The sequence below is a fragment of the Arvicola amphibius genome, chromosome 8 (assembly GCF_903992535.2).
Source record: "Arvicola amphibius chromosome 8, mArvAmp1.2, whole genome shotgun sequence".
Lineage (NCBI taxonomy): Eukaryota > Metazoa > Chordata > Mammalia > Rodentia > Cricetidae > Arvicola > Arvicola amphibius.
Window position 1 is genome coordinate 94561941 of NC_052054.1, and position 24457 is coordinate 94586397.

The window sequence follows — 24457 nt, forward strand, 5'->3', positions numbered from 1 at the left end:
ACACTAATTAATCCAATATTTAGGAGACCATATGATTATGGTAATAGGGTCTCGTGAGTCAGATTTTGATTTGTACAGTATTCGCTCTGAATATTTCAGATACCAGAAGATCAGAAAAATTTCTACAGATCTTCAGTGCATAAGCCATATTCAAAAGGTGAAATGTCTTTAGTAGTAGCCAATCTATTTAATCTTTTTTCTCTTTTTAATCTCTTAAGAAAAAGAAAAAGCACTTTATTATTTTATTGATTGTTGTTTGAATTCATGAGAGAGCAAAGATGTTAAACAGAGAAATATGGCAAAAAAACAGTGTGTGATAAAATTTTAAATTATAGCTAAACCTTCTTAACTGTGATCATTTGCATAAAATACAATTTTTAATATAGTATAATAGTAAAAATTATAACCTATTAAAGGTGTCATTTTAGGTTGTAAAAAAAGATACAAATAGGAACAAAAATTTCCCAAGTAAGAGATGTTTAACACTAGAAACTGTTACTGCTCAATTCTATCTAGATTTTAAAAATGACACCAATTCATCTCAAATTATCCCACAAACACTGAAAAGGAAAGAGACATTCCAAATTCCTCCACAAGATCAGCATTTGCCTGATATCAAGACCCAACAAGGAAGAAGGAAAGAAGGGGCAAGGAAAGGGAGGCAGAGCAAGGCAGGGAGGAAAGGATTTACAGATCTATATCCCTAATAAATAAATATAAAACTCCTCAGTAAAACCTGGCAAACCAAGCACAATGTCACATGAGGAAGATTCTATGCCATTATGACATTCTTAGGTGAGACTTATCCTGGGGTGTGATGGTGGGTCAGTACACACGAACACTGAACAGCACCACACATCAGCCTAATCTTAGTAGGGGAAGAAAAGCATCCAAGAAAGGTATATAGGAGAGTTTGGGCAGAGGAAAGGGAAGGGGAAATCAAGTCATTATAAAATAATCTGAAAAAAATTACATCTTGAATTTTGCATGTAAATGGATGGAAATAGAAAACACCATCCTGAGTGAGGTAACCCAGACCCAAAAGATGAATATGGTATGTACTCTCTCATTAGTGGATTCTAGCCATAGAATTGAGCCTATATTTCATGATCCTAGAGAAGCTAGACAGAAGGTGAACCCACAGAAAAACATCTAGTTATCCTCCTGGATATTGGAAGTAGACAAGATTGCCAAGCAAAAAGTGAGAGCTTGAGGGTGGGTGCAGGATGGGAGTAAGGGGAGATGGGGAGAGAGAAGTGAGAAGGGGAGGATGGGGAGAGCTTGGGGGAATGGGACAGTTGGGATGGAGGAAGAGTGGATATGGAATCAGGGAAGTATATATCTTAATTAAGAGAGCCATTTGAAGGTAGGCAAGAGACTTGACTCTAGAGGGGTTCCCAGGTGTCCAAGGAGATGTCCCCAGCTTGCTCCTTGAGCAGCTGAGGAGAGGGGGCCTGAACTGGCCCTTTACTATAGCCACACTGATGATTATCTTGCATATCACCATAGAACCTTCATCTGACGTTGGATGGAGATAGAGACAGAGACTCACGTTGGAGCACTGGACTGAGCTCCCAAGGTCCAAATGAGGAGCAGAAGGAGGGAGAACATGAGCAAGGAAGTCAGGACCACGAGGGGTGTGTCCATTCACCGAGACAATGGGACTGATCTAATGGGAGCTCACCAAGGCCAACTGGACTGGGACGGATGGAGCATGTGATCAAACCGGACTCTCTGAACGTGGCTGCCGAGGAGGGCTGACTGAGAAGCCAAGGACAATGGCACTGGGTTTTGATTCTACTGTATGTACTGGCTTTGTGGGAACCTAGTCTGTTTGGATGCTCACCTTCCTAGACCTGGATGGAGTGGGGAGGAACTTGGACTTCCCACAGGGCAAGGAACCCTGACTGCTCCTTGGACTGGAGAGGGAGGGGGATGGGGGATGGGGAGGGGAAGGGGAATGGGAGGAGGTGAAAATTTGTAAAATTATATAATTTAATAAAAAACTTAAATAAAAAAATTAAATCAATAATAAAAATTAAATAGTCTTTAACAAGAAAATCTCTGTGATTTGGGTACTAAAGGAAGTTATTTTAACACACTAAAGGCTTGTGCATGATTAACTTAGCCAGCATCAGACTGACCAGGGAAAAGCTCAAAGTGTCTCCTCTAAGAGCTAGAAGAGGGAGGTAAACTGCTGTGCCACCATCAGTCAGCACAGTCCCGGGAGTCTTAGCACGAGCAATTAGGTGAGAGAAGAAAGTAAAATATGAGCTCCAAAATTACCCTTCTTGTAGATTACATTACCCTATAGACAGAAAAATCCAAGATACTATCAATGAAGCCAGGTACAGAAATGAATTGTGTCAGCAAGCTCAACTGTTTTGAAGCTGAATTCCTCATGTCAAGAAAAAGAATGAAAAACAAACCCCAAGAAACTCAAAAGCTTGTTAGGCCTGATACATTCAGTAATGCTGCAGAACAGAGTCAGTAATAATGATAACTATATTATAATGGACAGTGTCTAAGGATAAAACTAAGAGAGGGGGAAAGGAGCTGAGGGCGAAAGTCCATTTCTGTCTCTTGACTGTGAACGCAGTGTGTTCAGCGGCCTCAGCCTCCAGCTGCTGCATCATCTCTACCACGATGGGCCGTAACTTTGAACTGTGGGACCAAATTAAACCCTTTCCTCCTTAAATCGCTTTTATTGGGACATTTGATTATAGCAACAGGAAAAGGAACCTCAACACGCTCACGAAACCTAAAATACGTACTATGTCATTCTTTACACAAAAAAATATACCGGTACCTCAAATAGACGACTCTAAAGCAAAGATTATTTTTTGTTTTGTTTTGTTTTGTTTTTGTTTTTTTCGAGACAGGGTTTCTTCTGTAGCTTTTTTTGTAGACTGTCCCAGAATGAGCTCTTGTAGCCCAGGTTGGCCTCGAACTCACAGAGATCCACCTGCCTCTGCCTCCCGAGTGCTGGAATTAAAGGTGTGCGTCACCACCGCCCGGGTAAAGCAAAGATTATTAATGGCCTATGGAAATACCAGGAGCCCAGATGAATTTCACAAACTCCAGCTGAGCAAAGAGCCTGCTGGGACCTACCTTTTCATAGTCCTCGGCTGTAAAATCTCTGTCTTTCTGAAGTATTTCATGAAGCCTTGCTTTCACACGCTGCTGACAGTTACTCAAAGAGTCGCTGTCGCTGTCCAAGAGGCCGTTCATATTTGCGCTTTTCACCATCTGAACAAGAATGGGGGTAAGCTCTCCTTCTAGAGCCAACAGACCCTAAGTCAAAAAGAAAAAAAAATTTTAAAGTCAATGGTTTAAACATATGTAAAGTACAGTCCATCACAGTAACTTTATGAAATGCTAAATCACATCATGCATAAGCTACTCATCACATATTAACTTTTCTAATATCATACTTCATCTTTGTCAGTAATGGCTTTAATTGCAATTAAAAAAACTGCCTTCGTAGAAATCTCCAAGAAATAGTTGATAAAAATTATAGTAATTATAAAGCTGTCTCTACCTTTGCAAAAGCAGCTGCAGTCATCTGGACCCGCCCTTCATCAGAGGCATAGATTTTGAGGTCATGTCGGTAGGTGCTATGCAATCGGAGTAAGCCACAACCCGGAAATCCTGCATAATCTCCTGAAAATAAGGCCTCAAATCACTTAAGCTATATGCCTGCTTTGTTGTAGTTCTGCAAATGTTTAATGAGACCACAAGGTAGAAGCCAAGGGTCCAGCCTTTATCAAATTACAGCACTTACCTTGACCTCCAGGGTACATACACCTAAAGGCTCTTCCCAGCTCTTCAGCCTGAACTCTGCCCGCTGGAGTTAGTTCTCCTCCCCATTTTAGAACCAGAAGTAAGGATGGCTCCTCTCTTCGGTTATCTAAAAAGAAGAGAATGATAAAACAAATGTTCACCTTGTTGCATTCAAGCAAATGCTTAAACATTTGTCTCAGTCTTAATATTTACTCTGGGCTCTGTTTGTTTTTTTGGAATTTGGCACATATGCAAATAATTTTTCCTCTAAATGTGCCTCGGTATGGACTGCGGCTTCCTTCAGGAGTGCCCTTTGCTCTTGCAGGAGCTTTAAAATCTCTTTCAGGCAGTTAGGAAGCAGGGTCTCCATGTCCTGAAGAGAACTCTTCTCTCGCCCTCCCTGCTCTGCTCGGTTTTCCCAGCACATTTAACCCACTTAGTTGTAAGTAAAAGGCTCTCTGAAATAACCCTGGAGAAAAAGATGTCCTGAGGAGTTGCAAAATAATAAAACATATTTCTTACTTAAAAAATTGAAAAAATTGAAACCTACTTTATGAGATTACTTATAGGGGAAATGGGACAAGATAGGGATCCTTAGGGAAGAGGAGGAGATAAATAGAGAATGCGGTTGGAGGAAGAGAAGGGAAATAACAGAACACAAGTGACCTGACAGGAAAATGAGGAGCTCCTTAGTGATGCAGGGAGGTAAACATAGATGAAGGAAGTGGATAAATAATGAAAAGCGTATCTGAAAAAGCCCCAATCATACTACTAGCTATTTACCACCCCACCCCCAAAATAGGCCCATAATGCAAGTAACTTCTTGTATAGATAAATATATATAGGTTTAATGAACTTTTCTCATCTGGGCTGACATTGCTCCCTCCAAGAGCCAAAGATCACCTAACAAAAACCTCAATATCAGACATGAGAAGCCCTCTTTTGAGTTGTTGGCCGAGGCTCTCCAGGGAACTCCCAAAATGTACAGCCTATTACTATTGTCTTTGGTCACTTTCAGAGGTGGACGATAAATCCTTATTGCTTAAGACACCATGCACTTCAGATGAAGGACGTAGAAACCCTTGGGCTGGAACTGACCTGAAAGACTCTTCCTTAAGAACTTGCTTTCATGGTACAAGAAGGCCATGTAAGCCTCCAAAGAAGGGAAGCAACCAACAGTCTTATGACACCGTGACACCTACGATCCACATCGATGACTGGCATAGCACAATAACCCTAAGGTGCAGAAGCGGCATGCATACCTGGCTGGTAACCAACAGCTCTCTAATTGTACTTAAAACAAGCTCAACAAGAGGGATACCATGCCTAATACTAGGAACAGCTAACTACTCAGTGCTAATGAAATCATGGTTATTGGAGGAAAATCTCCAAGCACTAGTTTACCAACAGCATAAACCAGCAATCTATAAACATCTGTCCTTAAACCTATAGACAAGAGCAGTCCTCTCCCCCATCAATCTATAAACATCTGTCCTTAAACCTATAGACAAGTGCAGTCCTCTCCCCCATCAAGGAAACTTTTCTTTGCAACAGATGGAAGCCACCACAAAAAATCTACAACCAATCAAAAGGCAGAGCTATGGAGCTCACTCCTGAAGGATACATCTACAAAACATTCCCACACCAAAGGCAATATTGTAGAAGAGGGGTCAGGAAGATTGTAAGAGCCAGAGGCTAAGAGAGTTTCCTAGGAAACTGTGTCTCCTAGTAACAGCAGAAGCCACGCCCATAAAGTCTCAAAAACAAGGCTGCCCCAACCTAAGCTGAAGAAAGACAACACAAAGGACACACAAAACTGGATGAGAAAAAGCCCAGGGCCTCAACCCCACACCGAGATCCACGGACAACTAAGTGAGGCTGGGAGTGGCAGGAGAGGGTCTTCCCAAGAAACTAAATGGCTAGCCATGAGAGCATGCATACAAGTAACATCATATGGCCTGAACAGTTTATATTTAATGAAAAGAAAAGAGGCCAAGAATTTGAAGGGTAGGGGAATGGGTATTTGAGATGGTTTGAAGGGAAGAAAGGGAAGGGAGAAATGTTGTAATTAAGTTATAATTTCCAAAATATAACAAAAAATAAACCAAAAATATCTTTATTTAAAGAATAGAAGCAGCAGAGTTAACAAAATTACTCATCATAGTTATTTTTTATGCAACACACAAATCCCAAAAGGCTATTGAGCAGGAAATAGCCCAAGTTAGTAATATAGAGAAAGTCATTACATACATATAATTGCAATAGGCATTAAAAATGATATACCTTCCTCCTCACTGGACGTTTTAGGACAGCCATGAGGGAGATAGGTCAATTGGACCTTACGATTTATTCCAGAAAAATGACCATACCTGAAAAAGAAAATGTCAATTGGATTGTAAAATATTAATGAAGTACCGGTTGACTTCCAAAAGAAAAACAAAAATATATTGATAAAAACTAATTCTCTTCTACTGCCCTGGTAGAGTGTTCAAAAATACCCTAGCAAAAAACAAAAAACAAAAAACAAAAAACAAACAAAAAAAACTTACAAAAACCATGGTTCCTAGAACAAGGTCAAAAGGTCAAGTGAGAGAATTGGAGCATAGATAGGAGGCGCACTCCAGGCCCTGCCATCACTCACGGAGGAGCTAGATGCTAGATGGTGGCTTCTGAGGAGGGAGAATTATTCTTTTTTCAGAATATGGGCATGGGCAGGATTCCCATGCTCCCCCGGATGCCCCAGGCCCATTGGCATATACAGTCAGCACTAATGAAATTTAATGAAAACACGATGTTGGGAGGGAGATGTGTTAGTGGAGAACGTGGGCAGCTGGAGGGGAAACGGGAAGTATATATGATAATACTCCATTATATACACAAAGGAAATTCTCAAAAATAGAATTAAAATGTTTTAAAATAAAGTACAATTTAAGTATCATTGAATAAAGGATATAGGTACATAAACTCGTGTAGTGTTCATAACAGAAATACTGACCAATATTTGACTGAATGGTTCAAACTGTCGTACCTAAATAAGGCTGAATCTAGGATTCAGTTAGGCATGTGGTTTTCATTCTAAGTATTCCAGAAGGCCCAAGTACAGCATTTGCTTTCTTTCTCCTCACCGAAATTAACAGAAAACTAAAGCAGCAATAATCAATACAATATATTGTCAGATTAGAGTTTCAGTTCTCTTCAGTTGTACCAATAAAGAACTGAAAGGACACACTGAAAGAAATAAAACTGGTATGCTGCCTAGTTTTATTTTATAGCAACTTGACACAAGCTAGAGTTTTCTGAGGGTAAGGAACTTCAGCTGAGAAAATGCCTCCCTAAGCCTGGGCTGTAAGCAAGCCTATACGTCACATTCTTAATCGGTGACTGATTGGGGAGGACCCGGGCCATTGTGGATGGTGCAACCCTGAGCTGGTAGTCCTGGGTTCTATAAGCAATCAGGCTGAGCAAGCCAGAGAGCAGTAATCCTTGTGGCCTCTGCACTAGCTCCTGCCTCTAGGTCCCTGCCTGGTTTGAATTCTTGGCTTGGCTTCTCTCAATAGACTCTCATTCAGGATCTGTAAGCCACATAAACCCTTTTCTCCCCAAGCTTCTTTTGGTCATGGTGTTTTGTTGCAGCTGTGGTAACCCTGACTAGGACAAATGACAATCCCATAAACCTAACAGGAGAACTGAAGCGTGCCAAAAGGTACTCACATCTCTAACACAGTCTTAAGTTGTTCAAGTTTTGACTTGTTTTCTTCAATTTCAGAGTCATTGTTTTGCCCCAGCTCCATAAGAAGCTGCCGTGCAATATCCAGGACTTCCTATGTATGTTAATAAAGAGTTTGAATTTTTATATAATTTCACCATAAAAAATTTAAATTTAATATACACAAAAGCAAATAACAACAACAAAACTTGCCTGTAATTGTTTTGGCTTCTTGAGCTTTAACTTCCCTGACTTATAGCCATCACACTTTTCAAAAAGATCAAAAAACCTTGCAAAAAAAAAAAAAAAAAGAGAAGTTAGTCATTTGCAATCATTAATATTATTGCTGTGAAGCTGGATATGGTGGTGCATACCTACAAACACAGCATTCGACAAGCCTAATAAAACAGACACGAGAATGGAGCTTTAGAGTCTATGCATGTAAGCACTGTTTCCTCTGCACTCAGCCTTTTCTCCTTTTCTCCCTGACAGAGTGCCATGTTGCATATTACCCAGATGGCACCTACCTCCTTGGCTCAAATGATCTCCTGTCTCTATCTCTGAAACACAAGTACATGAACTAGTGGAACCCACTACACTTGGCATCTGCTCCTCTTTTACCAATCAAACTTAACACACACGTGACACACATCAAACTAACACCCACTATATTATTTTCACGAGTTGGCTTGTGCATCGTGAAATGGGAGCAGCAAACAATTAAATACAAAATGTTTTCTGTTGTCAGTGCATAATGTGTCAATACATATTTAATGGCTCAGGTATTCATATTTTATAATCTTCAAACCAAACAGTGAACAAAGAGAATGGACACTTGGTTTTAGAATGCTGAGATGTTGATGTTTCTCATAGTACAAAGCAAGAAAATAACAAACTAAGAGTAAATAGTATTTATGATGACAAATGAAAGGCAGGTTAGACTGACTAGTTATAGATACACCCACAATAAATTGTAGGTGCTAACACACACAATTACTTTAAATGGGTTTGTATGCATTCAGAGGTTTAAATATTTTCATAATCAAAAAGTAGGAGGCAGAAATGTTCTGTCTGATGCATCAATCAAAACAGCTTCACATCAACAGAAATCCGAAATTACACATGAATAGTAAGTTATCTCTCTTAAGACATACTTTTGATGCCTCACTTCCATTTTCATCTTCTGTTTTGGTGTTCGATCTCCATGTCGTATGACAGCTATGACACATCGAAGTTCCATCCTAAAATGACAAAAAATACCTATGTCCTCATCTCTCTGACATTAAGGGTTTCTTTTGTCTTAATTTTGAAAAAACAGGTTATACAGGAAATGAAGAAGCCAGAGAGGAGGTATTCAGATACACAGTATTTCTCCTTCTTTACAGATAGTGAGGAATAAAGTCAAAGGATTCTAGCCTGAGTGGTAGCCAATAGCTGACCTGTAGCACTGACTTATCAGCAGAGACTCCGTTAAATCAAAGGAAAATCAACTCATATGCTGACTGCTGTATTTATATATTTAGGATATCTTGTCATCTAAGAAAAAAATTATTTAAAATTTAACTTAGTGTTTAGTGATATGCCAGAGTGAAGAGTTATCATTTCAGTTCTCAAAGTGAGAACCACTGAACACATCCCTGAAAGATATTAATAGTCAAAAAATATTCTATGTTGAATAAATTTGAAAGTAGTGCCTCAAAACATAATCAAATACAATTTTCCTCCCAATTAGAACTTTTCAGAATATTTAACATGTTAATATGATTCTCTAACTTTGTGACAATGAAGCATTCAATCACATCACTTGACATTAAACCGAGTGATTTTCCCCTAGCAAAGGCTATCAAACACTGTATCATCTGATTCATTTACCCAAAGACATATACCAAGACAAAAACAAAGCTGTATGATCCTATAAACCTGAGTAAGCACCTAGTGGCACCCAGGCACGGATCCAGGTTTTAAGTGGCTCTCTAATTGCTCTATCTTGTCTCAGGATGTTAATGTAACCTTGTGAGGTTTAGCTGAGTATACCCTTGGAAAATCTCACCTCTTCCCCCATCTTCTTCAAACCAAGTCATATGAAAATGCACATAGTAATCTAATAATCATTCAGAAATTTACTTTTTACTGTAATAAGACAGACTAATGTGGAAAACCCAAGGAATTTCTGAATGAAAAATACATAGTTGAAACTTACATAGTTCCAGATGTGGTTGGCACGATGGGAATATCTTCAGCCTCTAAGGGTATTGACCAGGGGATGTGAAACTGCGGTGCAAGCTCCCTCATTACAATGTTGCTTTAAGACCAAGAGAATATTATTAAAAATTAGTTATTTCTAAAACAGAATTAGAATTTAATTATGCCATGATGGAGAAACATAAAGATTAAAGTCAAACTACCTAATGGTTATATTACATAAAAAATTTCCCCAAACCAAATCCTGATCACAAAACCTAAGATAGGCATCTCTAAATTGGACAGGCTAATGAAGCACTATGTATTTGTGATTAACTTATGTAGTTGAAGATGAGGGTTGTTTTAATTATATTTGTAAATAGAACTATTTTTTCATTTATTAACTGCCTGTTAAACACCTATTAAATTTTTTTCTTTATGTGTGTGATGTACTGAGCATGGAACCAAGAGCCCTATGAATAGAGTATTTCTCCACTCCTTTACATATCTGACAAACTTATTGTAAATGTAATTTCTAACAAGTCACTACTATGTTGGAAAGATGTTTTAATAACTGATTTGAGGGGCTGAGAGATTTCTCAGTTGGTAATGTGCTTACCTTCCAAGTATGAGAACTTGAGTTTGAACCATACAGGTCAATAAAAAAAGAAGAAAGGTCGAGCATGGTAGTGTACTTCTGTAATCCCAGTGTTGGAAAGGCAGAGACACACAGATGCCCAGAACTAATAACCCTAGCTCATAGGAGAGTGCCATGCCAGAGAGAGACTGAGACACCCTATCTCAAGAAAAGCAGACAGAGTAGACAGTACTGAGAATGACACCTTTGCTCTTTGGCCACCACAAGCACAAGCACACACAAGCAAGCACTCTGATGAATACAGCCATATATGCACAGTATAAACTCTCTCCCTCTTTCTTCCTTCTTTTTCTTCTGTTTTCTCTTCTCTCACTCTCCTACATACACATAATTTATTGTTCTTTTCTAAGTTAGCATGTGTTCATACTAGAATTTAGCATGACACACTGCTTTTGACGTCTCTTTGAAATGACATATAAAAATGGTATTTCTACGCATAATATTTTCTTTTCCATTTATTTGAGTATCTTATTAGAACAGCAAGTAATGCAAATGTATAAAGAAGTCATGAAAAAGAAGCCTAAATTTCAATTTTTTTCTGTATTACTGGGGTATTTTATTTCATGAATGTTATTTTATAACATTAAGTAGGTAAAAGAAACATTTCAAATACAATTACGTAGGAAAAATGAAGAAATGCTGTATCTATTAATACCATGTTCTATCAAAGTATGATGTAAAATTGTTAGCAGCATATTATCCACAACCTAAAGCACAACCCAGGATCTGGCATAGTTTGGGGGTATCTTCTGAATACTGCATATTACTCTAGTGATCTAAAAACTTCCATGGCTTACCAGATACACAAACATGAACAGAAGAAAGGTAAATGCTTACCCAAGAATTTTTGCACAATCGTCATAGTACTTCATGGAATTCTTCACAAAGCTGAAGCCATTGACATCACAGACGTAGGATTGTCCATTAGCACGTAACAAATCAAAGCCACAAACTGTTTGCTATTTAAAACAAGTTAGAAATGTCAAGGATTCACTGGAACTATTATGATTCAGTATTCTAGTCCTTTAAGAACATTATATATTTTAAAGTACCTAACAATATATCATATAAAGTTTTGTTATACAAAAAAGAAACCAAGGTTACAAATAATCATAACCTTGAATACTCTGAACACACATTATGTATTCCATGGGATTATTCCCTTACCATAAAGACATAGGCTAATATTAATCTTTGGATTTCTACTACAATAAAACAGTTTCTAAGACCAGATTTTAGCTTATTTAGAGACTAACATTCTTCACACAAAAGATGTCAAATAACTACCTATAAGTAGTTCTTTTTATTAATAACCAGTAATATAATAAGCTTATGTTAAGAATCTGGGATAGACCTTCTTTAAAAAGACAAAATGTATCCTTTATTAAAAATAGGTCATACTACTTTCATTAATTTTTACTATATACTAGTAATTAGAATAAAAAAATTAATAGTAGAAGGGGGAAAGTCAAACAAAAGCAAAACGGTTTCTTTAAAGGGTATTTATATTGTTCTCATAAGATGTTTTACTATGTATTAGGTCAAAGGATTGAGAGCTAATGATAAAACAATGAAGATAGATTTTATTCAAATAGTATTTTAATCAATTTTATGAAAGTAAAAAGCACTTATCACCTACTGAAAAAATATGTCAGGTACTAACTACCATTACTAGTTAGTGGTGTTATTCTATAACTTTAATTTTTGACTAAATGAATAAGATTTATTACTTTTCTATAATAAGGAAAGAACACATACAGGAAAATGATGTCAGACCCACAGAAATGCCTGTATACACACATGAGCTCACATATACAATTACTTCCTTAGCTTACTTTTTCTCTTGCCCAATAATGTTCAGAATAAACTTAGAATGCAAGGGTCTGTATAATTTGCATAGCATCTTACCTTGAAAGCAAGGCATACTTTCCACGCAATCAGCTTCTCCCGTGCATTGAGGATGACGGGGTACCTGACCTCCTTCCCTTCACTGTCTCGTTCTACCTTGCCATCGAGAGCTGGAGATTTCCGGGCTTCAGCGTGAGCATAGTCTGGACCCACAGTATAAACCTTCCAAAAATATAAATATATGTAACAGATATCGCTGGTTAAATATATAACCAGAAAATAATAAATTCAAAGAAAAAATACCTGTTTAAAATAGCTCAGACTCCCACTATTAAAAGACACACTTTTCTATTTTATATGCCAGGATTTTCAATACATTAGAAAGGGTTATATATAATTACTTACACAGCATGAGACTTTATTCTCTGTGCTAAACTATTAAAGTGAACATTATGATGGTAAAACTGTCTATGTCTAATTACAGAAAGATATAATAATTCTTAAATGGGAATAGAAAATAGATTACAAGGTATTGCTAAAGGGGGGAATTGATCTAAATGTAGACAAAGGAAAGGCGTCTTCTACAGAAGTAATAAATAAAAAGGGCAGAGGAAAAAACCAGCGCAAAGTATTCTGGGATGGGAAGGGAATTTGACTGTAGTATGTACTGTAAGAAACAACATTTGTTGGGGGCCGCAGAGATGCCTCAGCAATTAAGAAATGCCGTTTGTCAAAAGAAAGGTTAGGCAACAGTTCATATGGCAGTCTTTCGAACAGGGATTTTTATCCTGTGGTCAATGTGAACTTAAAGCCAAGTCCAGATTTGTAAGTTTAGAGAGAACAGCCTAGTCAGAGAAAGGCTGGCTGGGAAGAGGCAAGCTTCCCTGGTTACCATGGACAATGGCGTTTTTATATCGCAGTACAGCTGTCAGAGCGCCCATCCCTGGCATGGATCTGCATCGATCAGTGCGTGGAAGCTGGTAGCTACTAGAATGCTCAGCCTGATACGGTATGACTCATAAGCCTGGGAAAGAATCGTGTATTTCCAGCTTTACCCAAACACTTTCATGAGTTTCACTAAAATCTTTTGTCTTTGCAATACTTCATGTTTTGAGCACTTAAGAATGCTATTCTTTAAAACAGAGTTCTTGGGCTTCCAACTATCCGTGATGTCCACCGTACAAAACAGAATAGGAAGTCTGGACCAATGAGAGTTCAGGGTTAGAATGCTTGCCTACCTCACATAAAGGCCTGGGTTCCATCACTAGTATCAATAAGGGTAACATTAAGGAAAAAGAAGTAGAAGCTAAAGAGTTACCATCTCTAAAATACTGGTGAGCTCAAACTGTAAGTTGAAACTTACATGGTCTCTATGACTTATGTGGCTTTATGGTATTGAACGTGGGGACTTCCAATCTGACAGAGGATGACACAACAGTGATTTACTTCCAGCTGAAATTTCCTTTGAATTTTGATTTCCTTTTGGTTCGGTGACAACATAGTATCACACTCTCTCATGATGCTGGACAGCAGCAATTAAATGCAGCTTTTGCCAGCTGTGCAAATGTTCTGTAAAAATGTTCTGCGTGCAGTGCACCATGCAGTTAAGCTACGAAAATTGCGAGATTAGATTTATTAAATGCATTTTCAACTTACAGCCATTTTTTTCTTCCTTTTTTTTTTTTGAGAAAAGATTCTCACTATTAAATCTTCTAGCATTGGAACTGGATATGGAGCTAAGGTTTACCTCAAATTCAGGGTCTTCTTTGCCTCAAATCTGAGTGCTGGGATTGTAGGATACACTACCATACGTAGCTAACAAAGTGTTTTAAAGTTACACCAAGTTTATCAGGACAGGACTCAATATTAATCAAGGAGCATCTGCACTTTAACCCACCATGCCTTAATCAGCCTTGTCATAAGTAAAAAATTAGAATCTAAGGAATCCTACCTTAACATCAGTACCATCTGTAGGCATAAACTCTTCATATATATATGACCCCGTTTTTCGCACGTTGCTTTCTGGAGAATATACACTGCTTCTGCTGCCAATCTAGAGAGAAAAGATGTCCATTAACATAAGAGTCAAAGTACTATCCTCATTTTTATGATATATCTAAAATGTAACCTTTATGAACCACGTATTGTAGATATTCTTAATTATTAAATAACTTTAATTTATGAAGATTTAACAATACTTATTATATATTTGGTAGTATATGTTCTCTGGTGTATTTTTCTCACTTAAATATAACATAAAGTGCATAAAATATAATGAACAAATTATGTCTCTGGGGGTGAATAGAAAACCTCAGTGTTTGAGTACTGGTTGCTCTTCCAGAGCATCCAAGCTCCCAGCAATCACATCAGGCTGCTAACAACCACCTATAACTCCAGTTCCAGGGAATGTGATGTGCTCTTCTGGCCTCCCTTCCACACAGATGTGCCAGACGCACACGAGAGAGAGAAGGGGGGAAAGGGGGGAGAGAGAAAGAGAGAGAGCAAAAGAGAGACAGGTACGGGGAGAGAATTTAGTCCATTTTTTGCTACAGAGTATCTACTATGTAAACAACACTTCATGTTATACACATATGTCTAGGATATTTGCCAAGCTTCTTGCATAATACAGCACTGCTGCTTTAACATGCTTAAAATGCAACCATGCCACATATAGAGATATGTTTCTAAGAAACTCTTAAAAGGTTCATGCTCATTTATATCTGTACTTACACAGACACTGTCAAAACCTTGTAAAACTACATTATCTGAGTCTCACAGACAATATATAAGAAAGTTCTAGTTGGTCTAAATTTCTTAGTCTTGTCTATACTTGCTATTTTTATTCTTCAATATTTGCCATTATAATGGATATGTATTTAGATGGCATCTTATACTCTGCCCAAGATTTATTTTTACTGTATATGTACTAGTGTTTTGCCTGCATGAATATATGTGCATAAAATGTATGTGGCGCTTACAGAGACTAGAAGTAGCATTGAATCCCCTCGAACTGGAGTTGCAGATGGTTGTGAGCTGCCACAGGAGTGCCGTGAACCTACCTGGGTCCTCTGCAAGAACAGCAAGTGCTCATACTGTGCCATCTTTCTAGCCCCACACCGTAAACTTAACATACAAATCCATGACTATTTATGAGTATATCTTTAATTTTGATGCATTTATTTCTAAATTATATTACTAAGAGACTGCATTCCTGCTAACACATTTTGGATTAGGCTTATTTCCCAGCTACCCTATTTAAAAGAAAACCTTTCTTATCCCAAAAGGTAACATATCATTATACTTCAGAACTGATTTGCATTTATTTTAATATGGGAACAAGCAAGCATACACTTATATGTGTAAAAATTACATATATTACTTTTTGTATAAAAATAGCATTTTTTCCATATTATTTCTCCAACAAAGGGTTATCTTCATTCAATTTCTAGTGTCATAGAAATGCAAGTGAGAGATTGAGAAAACATCAGGTAACTTGGTATTCTGCAGGCAGGAATACTGTTCACATTATGTAACTACATTGTCTGCTGTGGTTGGATGGGAAATGCCCCCACAGACTCGGGTGTTTGGACACTTGCTGCCCACTGCTGTCACTGTTTGTGGATTAAGTGCTGCAGCCTTGCAGGTGGACGGGCCTCCCTGGGGGTGAGCTCTGAGAGGAAAAAGCTCATGCCATTTCCAGTTAGCGCTCTCTACTTCACGCTTGCTGTTGAAGACGGAGCTCTTGGCTCTCTGCTCCTGCTGCTACCATGCCTGCAGCTTACAGTTAGGCTTCCCCTGGCACAGCAGCCTCTTATCTCTCTGGAGCCACAAGTTCACATAAACTCTCCCTTCCTTCTGTAGGCTGCTTTTCCTTGCGGCATTTTATCACAGGGACACTTTCTAACAACATTATCTCAGTTTATGAATTTTTCTGTAGATGACAGTGCAATATTTCACCTTAGTTTATTAAGAGCTTAATGACTTTTAACAAAGTATGTAGAAGAAAGAAGATTATTCCCACAAAAGTTCCAAAGGCTTACCTTTCTGAAGAGCCTTTGACTTCCCCCACCGGCAGATGTTGGATAATAAATGTAAACATTGTGGTCTTCTGCACTAACAGGCTTTTCTACAAACGGCTTTTGGAAAACTTCCCCATTGACTTCTACATGATCTTCTCCTTCAATCAGACTGCATTCTGTAAACGAGACATAACAGCAAGGACGGCCAGGGATTGTTATATCACTTAGAGAACGTCCTTACAAGAGCAAACATAAAATTTACTTTTCAAGCTTCTAGTAAAACTATGCTAGGCCTCAGTAGACACAATCACTGGAGCGAGGAAGGCAGTGCAGCAGCAGCAGCAGCAGCAGCAGCAGCAGCAGCAGGAGGAGCAACATGACAGCCTGACTATTATATACAAGGCCTGGGTTCAGCCCTCAGAACGTTGGGGAAAGATTATCCAGTGCCAAATGGTCAGCCCTCAAATCATATGCATACCATTATATGTAGGAAATCATATACTACGAGTTAGCCAGTTAGCTCATGGTGTCTCGTTTGGTTTTGTTTTCTATGATGTAGTCTAACAGTATAAAGCCCAGAACTGAATAGGTGCTGACTATGATCTTGAGTTCCCTATCAACCTTCTTCAGTGTTCTGAGTCCTGGTATTATATGTGAGTTCTGCCACAACAGCCACAATGTGACATGTTAATCAGATACAGTGCTACAGGCGAACACCTCCATGACAGCCCACAATGTCACATGTTAATCAGATACAGTATTCATTTGTTTAATTCTCTAAGGAAAAACAAGTAGGCTACTATTCTACTTATTGTAAGGAAATGGGAAAAAGTAAGTCAAGAACCAAAAGTTCTCTGACCTTTCGGGTTATTTGGATCACGGTTCAGAATTGCATACCGAGGAAGTAAAATGCCTTCAGCTTGAAGAATGCTATAAACGTCTCTCCTAAAGAAACAGAAAACATCCTTATTGTTTGGATCTCGATTTCACAATACATTATCTTTGCACACAAGTAAAGTATTACTCTTTGCTACCATAAGAGGTAAAAAAAAATCAACCTTCTGTTTTTCTAAATATGTCAATATCAGTGTTCCTAACAAAAATCACCAAAATGCATATAAAATAACTTTGGTAGCATATCAAAAGACTACACTTTAAAAGAAGAATGTACATGCATGAAGAGAAAGTCAAGTAAGACTACTATATCACAAGAACTGAATATAGCCTAATTACATAAAATCTTCTTTTCTAATGCTATAAGAAATGCTACAGTACACTAGGAGAAAGGTAATTCTACCATCATACAAAATTAGTTTATATGTATTTCCATGTACGTTATATAAGTAATTTCATGATATTAACACAGAAGAAAATAGAATGATAATGAAAAATAGAATTATATGTAGCTACCAAAACAAAACACCAGTTAAATGAAGCAGACAAATATATAGGCTTTTATCATTTCAACTAGAAGACTACGCTCAATGAATGCTAAGATACATAGTAAGGAACTTTTATAGTGGGTACACTTTACCATGGAAATCATTAGTTACAATGAATGACTTCCAATGTCATCATCAGTCACATGACAGGACACTGTAGTCTTAATGGGTTTACTAGGCTTTAGAAATCAAGCAGATGTGATCCAATTCCCAGTCCCACTACTTGGTAGACTACCCATGACTTTGTGTAAGTGAACTGATTTCCTCAATTGTCAGGGTTCCTCATCTGTAAGTTTGCTAATGATTATCTATTTCTACGTATTACTTTAAGGACGCATATGAAAACATCCGATGCTGTGCAGCATACACTAATTACTAAGTGTTGATTTCTGTTTCCCTTAATTTAGTGAACTTTACCACTCACCTATCTTGTATGAGATACTGCATATTCAAGTCATTGATTACAAATGGATTCCTGAGTTTTGCATAGGCAACTGCTTTGTCCAGTGGAAATCCTAAGAACACATATTATTATCATATTCTTTACAATTTCAAGAAAAGCTTGCATCTATAAATTTATCAACCTGAATTGTGCCACCTCCCCTAAAAAATGTCATTATGTATATAACTGCCTTTTATAAAACATAAAATAAGTATGTTATACACTTACACAATACACGACACAAAAAAATGTGAACTGGGAAAAGTTGATAAAAATCTAAGAAAAGTTAAATGTAAAGTTACATATAACTATGACAGAAATTTTTATAAAACACACAGAGAAGAAAAGGATTAGAAAGTAGTCTATCAAAATGCTAACTTCCCTTATCTGTGAGTTTGCTTCATTCTGTTTTAACCAATACTCTACAACTAATATTTATCACTTTTACAATCAGAGAGGATGAAAGCCCCCATCCACCATTTAATACCTTTAGAATGGAAAGAAATAAGACAGTCACATAATGGCCAGTTTTCCACGGGTTCATTCAAAATAACTTCCTCTTCAAAAACTACTACTGTGATGTATTTAAATAAAGAGATCCGTTCCAAAATTTCCTTCATGGGTTTGGATTTGGATTTCTTTGCCATGGAACATATTCCAACCACAATCTGCCTTTCTGGTGGCTAAAACAGAAACAAAACAAAATAATGAGATGACTTAATAAGCATTTTAAAACATCACTCTTAATTTCCTCTCAGAAGTAGATGAGCCATAGGAGTCAATAAAACTGACATATTCACCACTGAAGACATTAAAATCCTATCAGTTACAACACTTTACAATTAAAACAAATTTTTCAAAAGATCTGAAAAAACTTTTAAAAATAAAACACTTGCTACTGCTTCCATTAACTTTAAAATACGAATAAACATACCTTTTTCAACTCTTTCTAGCATTTATTTATCTTCAGGCAGAAGAAAGCAAATGAGATTGAAAATCTATTTACTCCAATTAAAAGGTCCAATAAGAGTCAGATAAAGAATGTGGCTACCTAAAATCAAATGCATTTCTAACTACAGAGCTACACAGTATTAAGTTTTCTTGTAGACGGAGCTGTGGGACATTAGCTGGTGATAGATAGCTTTCTGAACTTAAAAGAATGGTTCACTGCTAAAAGAGAAGATGTCAATGACCTTTGACACTCCCTCCAATATTCAGACTTGGCATTCCTACTTAATGGTTTTGTTATTCTTTGTACTTTTTTTTTTAACCAAACCAATGTTCAAACTTGAATATGCACATCATAAACATACTGAGTACCTCACATGCTAACACAATTCCTTATTATTCAGTCCTGATTCTTATCTCTGCATCTTGTTTGCATTCAGGGACTTAGTGGTCTATTAGACAGACAGACAGACAGACAGACAGACAGACAGACAGACAGACAGACAGATAGATAGATATAGATAGATAGATACCGCTTCTCTCTCCATGACTTTATGTATCTCATAACACTACACAAAACTGCTCAAAGGTAGTTCAATAAACTTTCTCCTTAATGTTGCAATAAAAATTTTACATCTAGAAAAAAATAATTCTACATTGCTTCTTCTAACATGAAAATTGGAATTCAAATGAGTATTGGATTTGATTATAAACCAATCAGATTATCAACAACAACTGCTTTGGGGTCTGCTATCTCTGCTTTCCCTCATCGTCTGCCTTAAGGCTTCCCTATTCATTTTAACCTTATCAAAAATTTCAAACTGGTTCATTATAATCTTCCTAAAGGAGATTCCACAGGTCACAGCTGCCAGTTATTTCTCACTGCTCTGATACAGTAAGTGACAAAAACATTTTAAGGGACGATTTCTTTATTTCATGGTTTCAGAAGGTTCAGCCCCCAGTTGCTTCGGCAGACTATCAATGAACAGAAATGGGAGGCAATACAAGTCAGTAAGAGTGTGCCTCCTGGTGAGCTCTCTGAAAACCACCGCTCTTCTGCCACAAAGACTAAGGAAGTGTTTGCGTCTAATCTTACTGCTTTTACCAAGTGTGACAGGTTTTTCTTTAAAAAAAAAAGATTCTATTTTTAACTTGAAATTTAAGAAAATCAACACATTTCATGTCTGAATTTTAAATCAGTTCCCAAAATAAAACAATGTCTGCCTGCGATCCAGAACAAGGACAGATAAGAAACGCACTAGACTAGCATAACAAGGAGGGGGGGGGGCATGAATGCAACAGAGGCGCTCCGCTTCTAAGCTTCTAAGGTGCAGCATGGCCATGACCTCACACACACAATCAGGCCTGGGAGACAGTCTTGGTGAACGTCACAAACTTAGTTAAGGCCTTTCTTGGTATCTTATAGCACTGGACTGTCATTAAACTACTTCAGGATCTTATCTCTAGATATACTTACTACACTTTTTAATTGCCTGTCTGTCCAATATCACTTATACTTTTTCAATTGAAAACATTTTAACAAATTTGCACGTTGAAAGGCAGTCTTAATTTAAAACCACAGCATTCATTTACATGAACTATACTTAAAGTTCTGTGCTGTGCTGATTATCACAAAAGCAACGACTCACAGACTCATCGTCCTCTTCCTCATCTTCATCTGCATGGTGGAAGAAACGACGATAATTTCCAGGGTTTATTTCTGCATCTTCAGGCCCAACAAAGAATCTGGGGGCTTCACTCATTTTTCTATTTCATTTGATATACATAAAATTCAAGAATCTGTGTTAAAACTTGTTCAAGTAAATAGTTTCGGAAGAAAACATTCTCGCTGTGCTAGCTGACACCCAGGTCTGCTGCAGTGTTTTATACCATCACGTGAAATGTGCTGACATTCGGTTGGCAAGTGCTCCTTTGTTCTCAGATATCATGGCCTCATTGTTGATCTCCAAATTGCTGCTACAGTTTAAATACAAAGACAATGAGGCTGCTGCTTTCCCGAGTTGAAACAGCAGTCCTTTTACCTAAAATGCAATGCAAACAATTAATTTGAACAGTACCTCTTAGAAACACATAAAAAAATAATTTTAAAAGATACCAGAACCAATAACTTGACAAAGGCCACCAAAACGAAAATATATTTTCCGCCATAAAATTAAGTAATGAAGATTAAATTCTAGTAGAATGCATTAGAAGTGGATAAGATGTCACAATAAAACAAAGATTACACTCGATTCAAATCTAAAAAGTACCTGACAAATGAGAATATAATGCAAACTATAATACAAAATTTTGTTAAAAGTTGAATCCTCAATCTAGAAATATCTGAAAAAGGTAGACAATGACAGAAAACATGTAATATACGCTTGATACTAACTGAAAATTAAGCATCAATCGGAGATGGCAACAAATCAACTGTAAAGGTTCAGTTTTGTAGTAAACATAACTATTCTGCAATAATTAGTAGCAAACAAGACTTCAGCCAACAGTTCTCAAGCTGCTAGTTTCAAGCTATTAAGCAAATCTAGCACAATTGATAGACTCCTAATATAATGTATTTGTCAAGAAACTACATATGATTCAGTGAAACTCCCAAGAAAATCCCTCCATAAAAATCCACCAATTAACTACCATATGTTAATGATATTACTTCAAACTATCCTTTACAAAGTTGTTTATGTGTATCTGAACACTGGTGATATTAACATTAGTTATCTGTCAAGATGGAATTGTATATCAAATATTTCACTTGATGACTACTGATATAAAAAACCCTGGTTAACCACATATTTAAAAAACATTGATCAATATACTAAATAGATTTACAAAGTAAGTACATTCCAAAATTCTTATTTCTAGAAGTCTGATTCCAGTTTAACTAATGGCTTTCTATGAAATATTACAGATTACTTTTACAAAGTCTTGACTTTATAAAATTGTTACAATTTATAAAATTGTTAAAATCATTTGGGACTAAACTGAACAAAGAAAAAATTATTTATTAAGAAAGCTTCTGATTTATTTTTATGTATGATTTAATAGTACAAGGTGTTTCACAATAAGGAAAAATCTCACAAGCTTCTATAGCTTCCCAGCTGTAGATAATTTCGTCTCAGCTTTGTTGTTACTAAATGGCATACATCCTTGGGAGCTCTGTGTGCTTTTTATCTTGTTTCCACTTAAACATCTCTAAATATTTTAGTAACAGAAAGGGTATGTGCTTGGAGTCAATTATACCAATCTGTTACTAAACAACTAACAACTTATGCTAGCGTTTCTCAATCTCAGTTTCTCTCCCTCTATCCCTCTCCCTCCCTCTCTCCCTCCCCCTCTCTGTATGTGTGCGCGTGTGTGCATCAGTCTCTCTCTCTCTCTCTCTCTCTCTCTCTCTCTCTCTCTCTCTCTCTCTCTCCCTCTCTCCTCCCTTCCCCCCCCCCTCTCTCTCTCTCTCTCTGTGTGTGTGTGTGTGTGTGTGTGTGTGTACACATGAGAGTATACCAACAGCCTGTAACTGTGAAGACTGGGGTAGAATAGTGTTTCGCACATATTGAATACTTAATAAACCAACATTTTTATAGGAACTGCTATAAATTAAGTTTCTTACTAATATAAAATAACTGCTGGTTATTTGTTGAACTGAACATATTTATTAAATAAACACTATTCACTTCTAATAGACACATTTCTTAAACAGAAACAACCGTACCTCTGGTTTAAGTACTGTAACAGAAATGACACAAGAATCATCTCATTTTAGAGGTAGTGTTGTTTTTTGCTGTTTTTAATTTAAATATTCTTTGTGAAATGAGAACACATAAATGTAAAATTCTGAATAACTCAGTCAGGAATCCAATGACCAGTGACAGAAATATGATTGCTATTTTTGGTTGTAAAATTACTGATTTATGGGGTTGGAGAGATGGCTCCATAGTGTATTCTTCCAGAGGTCCGAGCTCAATTCCAAACACCTACCTGGCATATCACAACTGTAGTCTCATGGGGTCCGATGCCCTCTTCTGGTGTGCAGACATACATGCAGACAAACACCCAAACACATAAAATACACATGCAAATCTCAAAAAAAAAATACTGACTTATATTTCCTACTAGTCTTTTCAATGAATAATGCACATTGGAAGCAGAAATCATCCTGAGGATAAGGTGAGAAGGTGTGTATCATCTTTTCTCCCCCAGATAATATGAATTAGTAAGTGATTCCCCCACCTACAGCACGCACACCACTTATGGAATCCAGCTGGGTCTTTTTAGTGCTGCCGGGAGGACGAGAGTGCATGTCCTCCGAACAACAGTAAGCTTATACCACAGCCAAACTTATACATTCCCTGCAGAGACACAGGGATGTGTCAACAACCAAGCGCGTGCTAGAACATCCTCTCCTATAACATCTGATCCCAGCCAGCGGGATATGCTGAGATCATGCTGGGAAGAAACATGAAATATTGAAACAGAAGTGTGCTTGGTGTATTTCCCGTGTTCAACAACCAGTCAGTGAGATTAGAGTAGAACAGGGAAGCGAAGGAAATATGGAGAAACCACTGTTAAGAGCATTCAGAGGACTGAGGGGTAAAAATCATTTCCTGAACTGCACTTGAGAAAGCAGGTGCAGAAGAAGCAGGTTAGGCAGGAAAGAGCCTTGTCATAATGGTGGGCCAAACAAGTAGCCCTCAATAGAATATAAGGTTGGGTAATGCTCCCATTTATTTTTCTGTAATCCTATTTTAATATATGAGAGATATTATTAAAAAACTGAAGCAATCAATGTTTAAACGCATGAATTTAGGATTCAAAACCCCTTGGTTGGACTCTTGTCCTTTATAATTGTATTTGATCTCTTGGGTCCTCCTTCTTTTATAAGTAAGCTCTACCTGTCATAGCCCATGTAAGGGTTGAATATACATACACACATTAAAGGTACTTGTACCTGAAATTCTGGACAGACTCCATATCACTTAGAACGTTTGGGTAGAGCTGGGCAGTGGTGGCACACGCCTTTAATCCCAGTACTGGGGAGGCAGAGGCCAGCGGATCTTTGTGAGTTCAAGGCCAGCCTTGTCTGCGAGAAGGTTTGGGTAGGACTTGGGTACATTTTAAGGTTTCCCAAGCAGTTCCAATAAGCAGGCAAGTTTAGTCATGTACTAGCCGCTTCCCCATACAAATGGAGAAGAGAGTAAAATAGACGCATACAGGAAGCAGCATACATGTTCACCATTTCCATGACTGTGCACTGTTTATTATTACAGAAAATCAGGTTATAATAAAAATGATATGAAACTGACAAAATAGAATCTCTGTCCTCATGGTGCTTGGCTTATCTCAACATAAATAATCCTCCACAAAACTTAACCAATATCCAAGATTTTTTTCCCTTTATCATACCTTTGACCTTGGTTG

The 24457-nt window shown here is 37.4% G+C and overlaps 1 protein-coding gene across 10 annotated transcripts in view; it reads right to left on the minus strand.

Moving 5' to 3' along the window:
* Positions 1–24457, minus strand: part of Ppip5k2 (diphosphoinositol pentakisphosphate kinase 2) — a 64728-nt gene that overhangs the window by 36225 nt on the left and 4046 nt on the right. For 7 of the 10 annotated variants that reach the window (XM_038340567.2, XM_038340565.2, XM_038340569.2 and 4 more), the window contains exons 2-17: positions 20677–21069; positions 18567–18762; positions 18062–18152; positions 17055–17140; positions 16217–16371; positions 14128–14229; positions 12237–12398; positions 11166–11287; positions 9690–9791; positions 8644–8730; positions 7703–7778; positions 7495–7604; positions 6067–6152; positions 3785–3910; positions 3542–3663; positions 3112–3294 (exon numbers count right to left, since the gene is read on the minus strand). In XM_038340567.2, the coding sequence (XP_038196495.1) occupies positions 3112–3294; positions 3542–3663; positions 3785–3910; positions 6067–6152; positions 7495–7604; positions 7703–7778; positions 8644–8730; positions 9690–9791; positions 11166–11287; positions 12237–12398; positions 14128–14229; positions 16217–16371; positions 17055–17140; positions 18062–18152; positions 18567–18762; positions 20677–20790 (1920 nt within the window). In that variant the 5' untranslated portion in view covers positions 20791–21069. The remainder of the gene's footprint in view (positions 1–3111; positions 3295–3541; positions 3664–3784; positions 3911–6066; positions 6153–7494; positions 7605–7702; positions 7779–8643; positions 8731–9689; positions 9792–11165; positions 11288–12236; positions 12399–14127; positions 14230–16216; positions 16372–17054; positions 17141–18061; positions 18153–18566; positions 18763–20676; positions 21070–24457) is intronic. The other 3 variants (XM_038340572.2, XM_038340566.2, XM_038340575.2) reach the window with 1 other exon arrangement.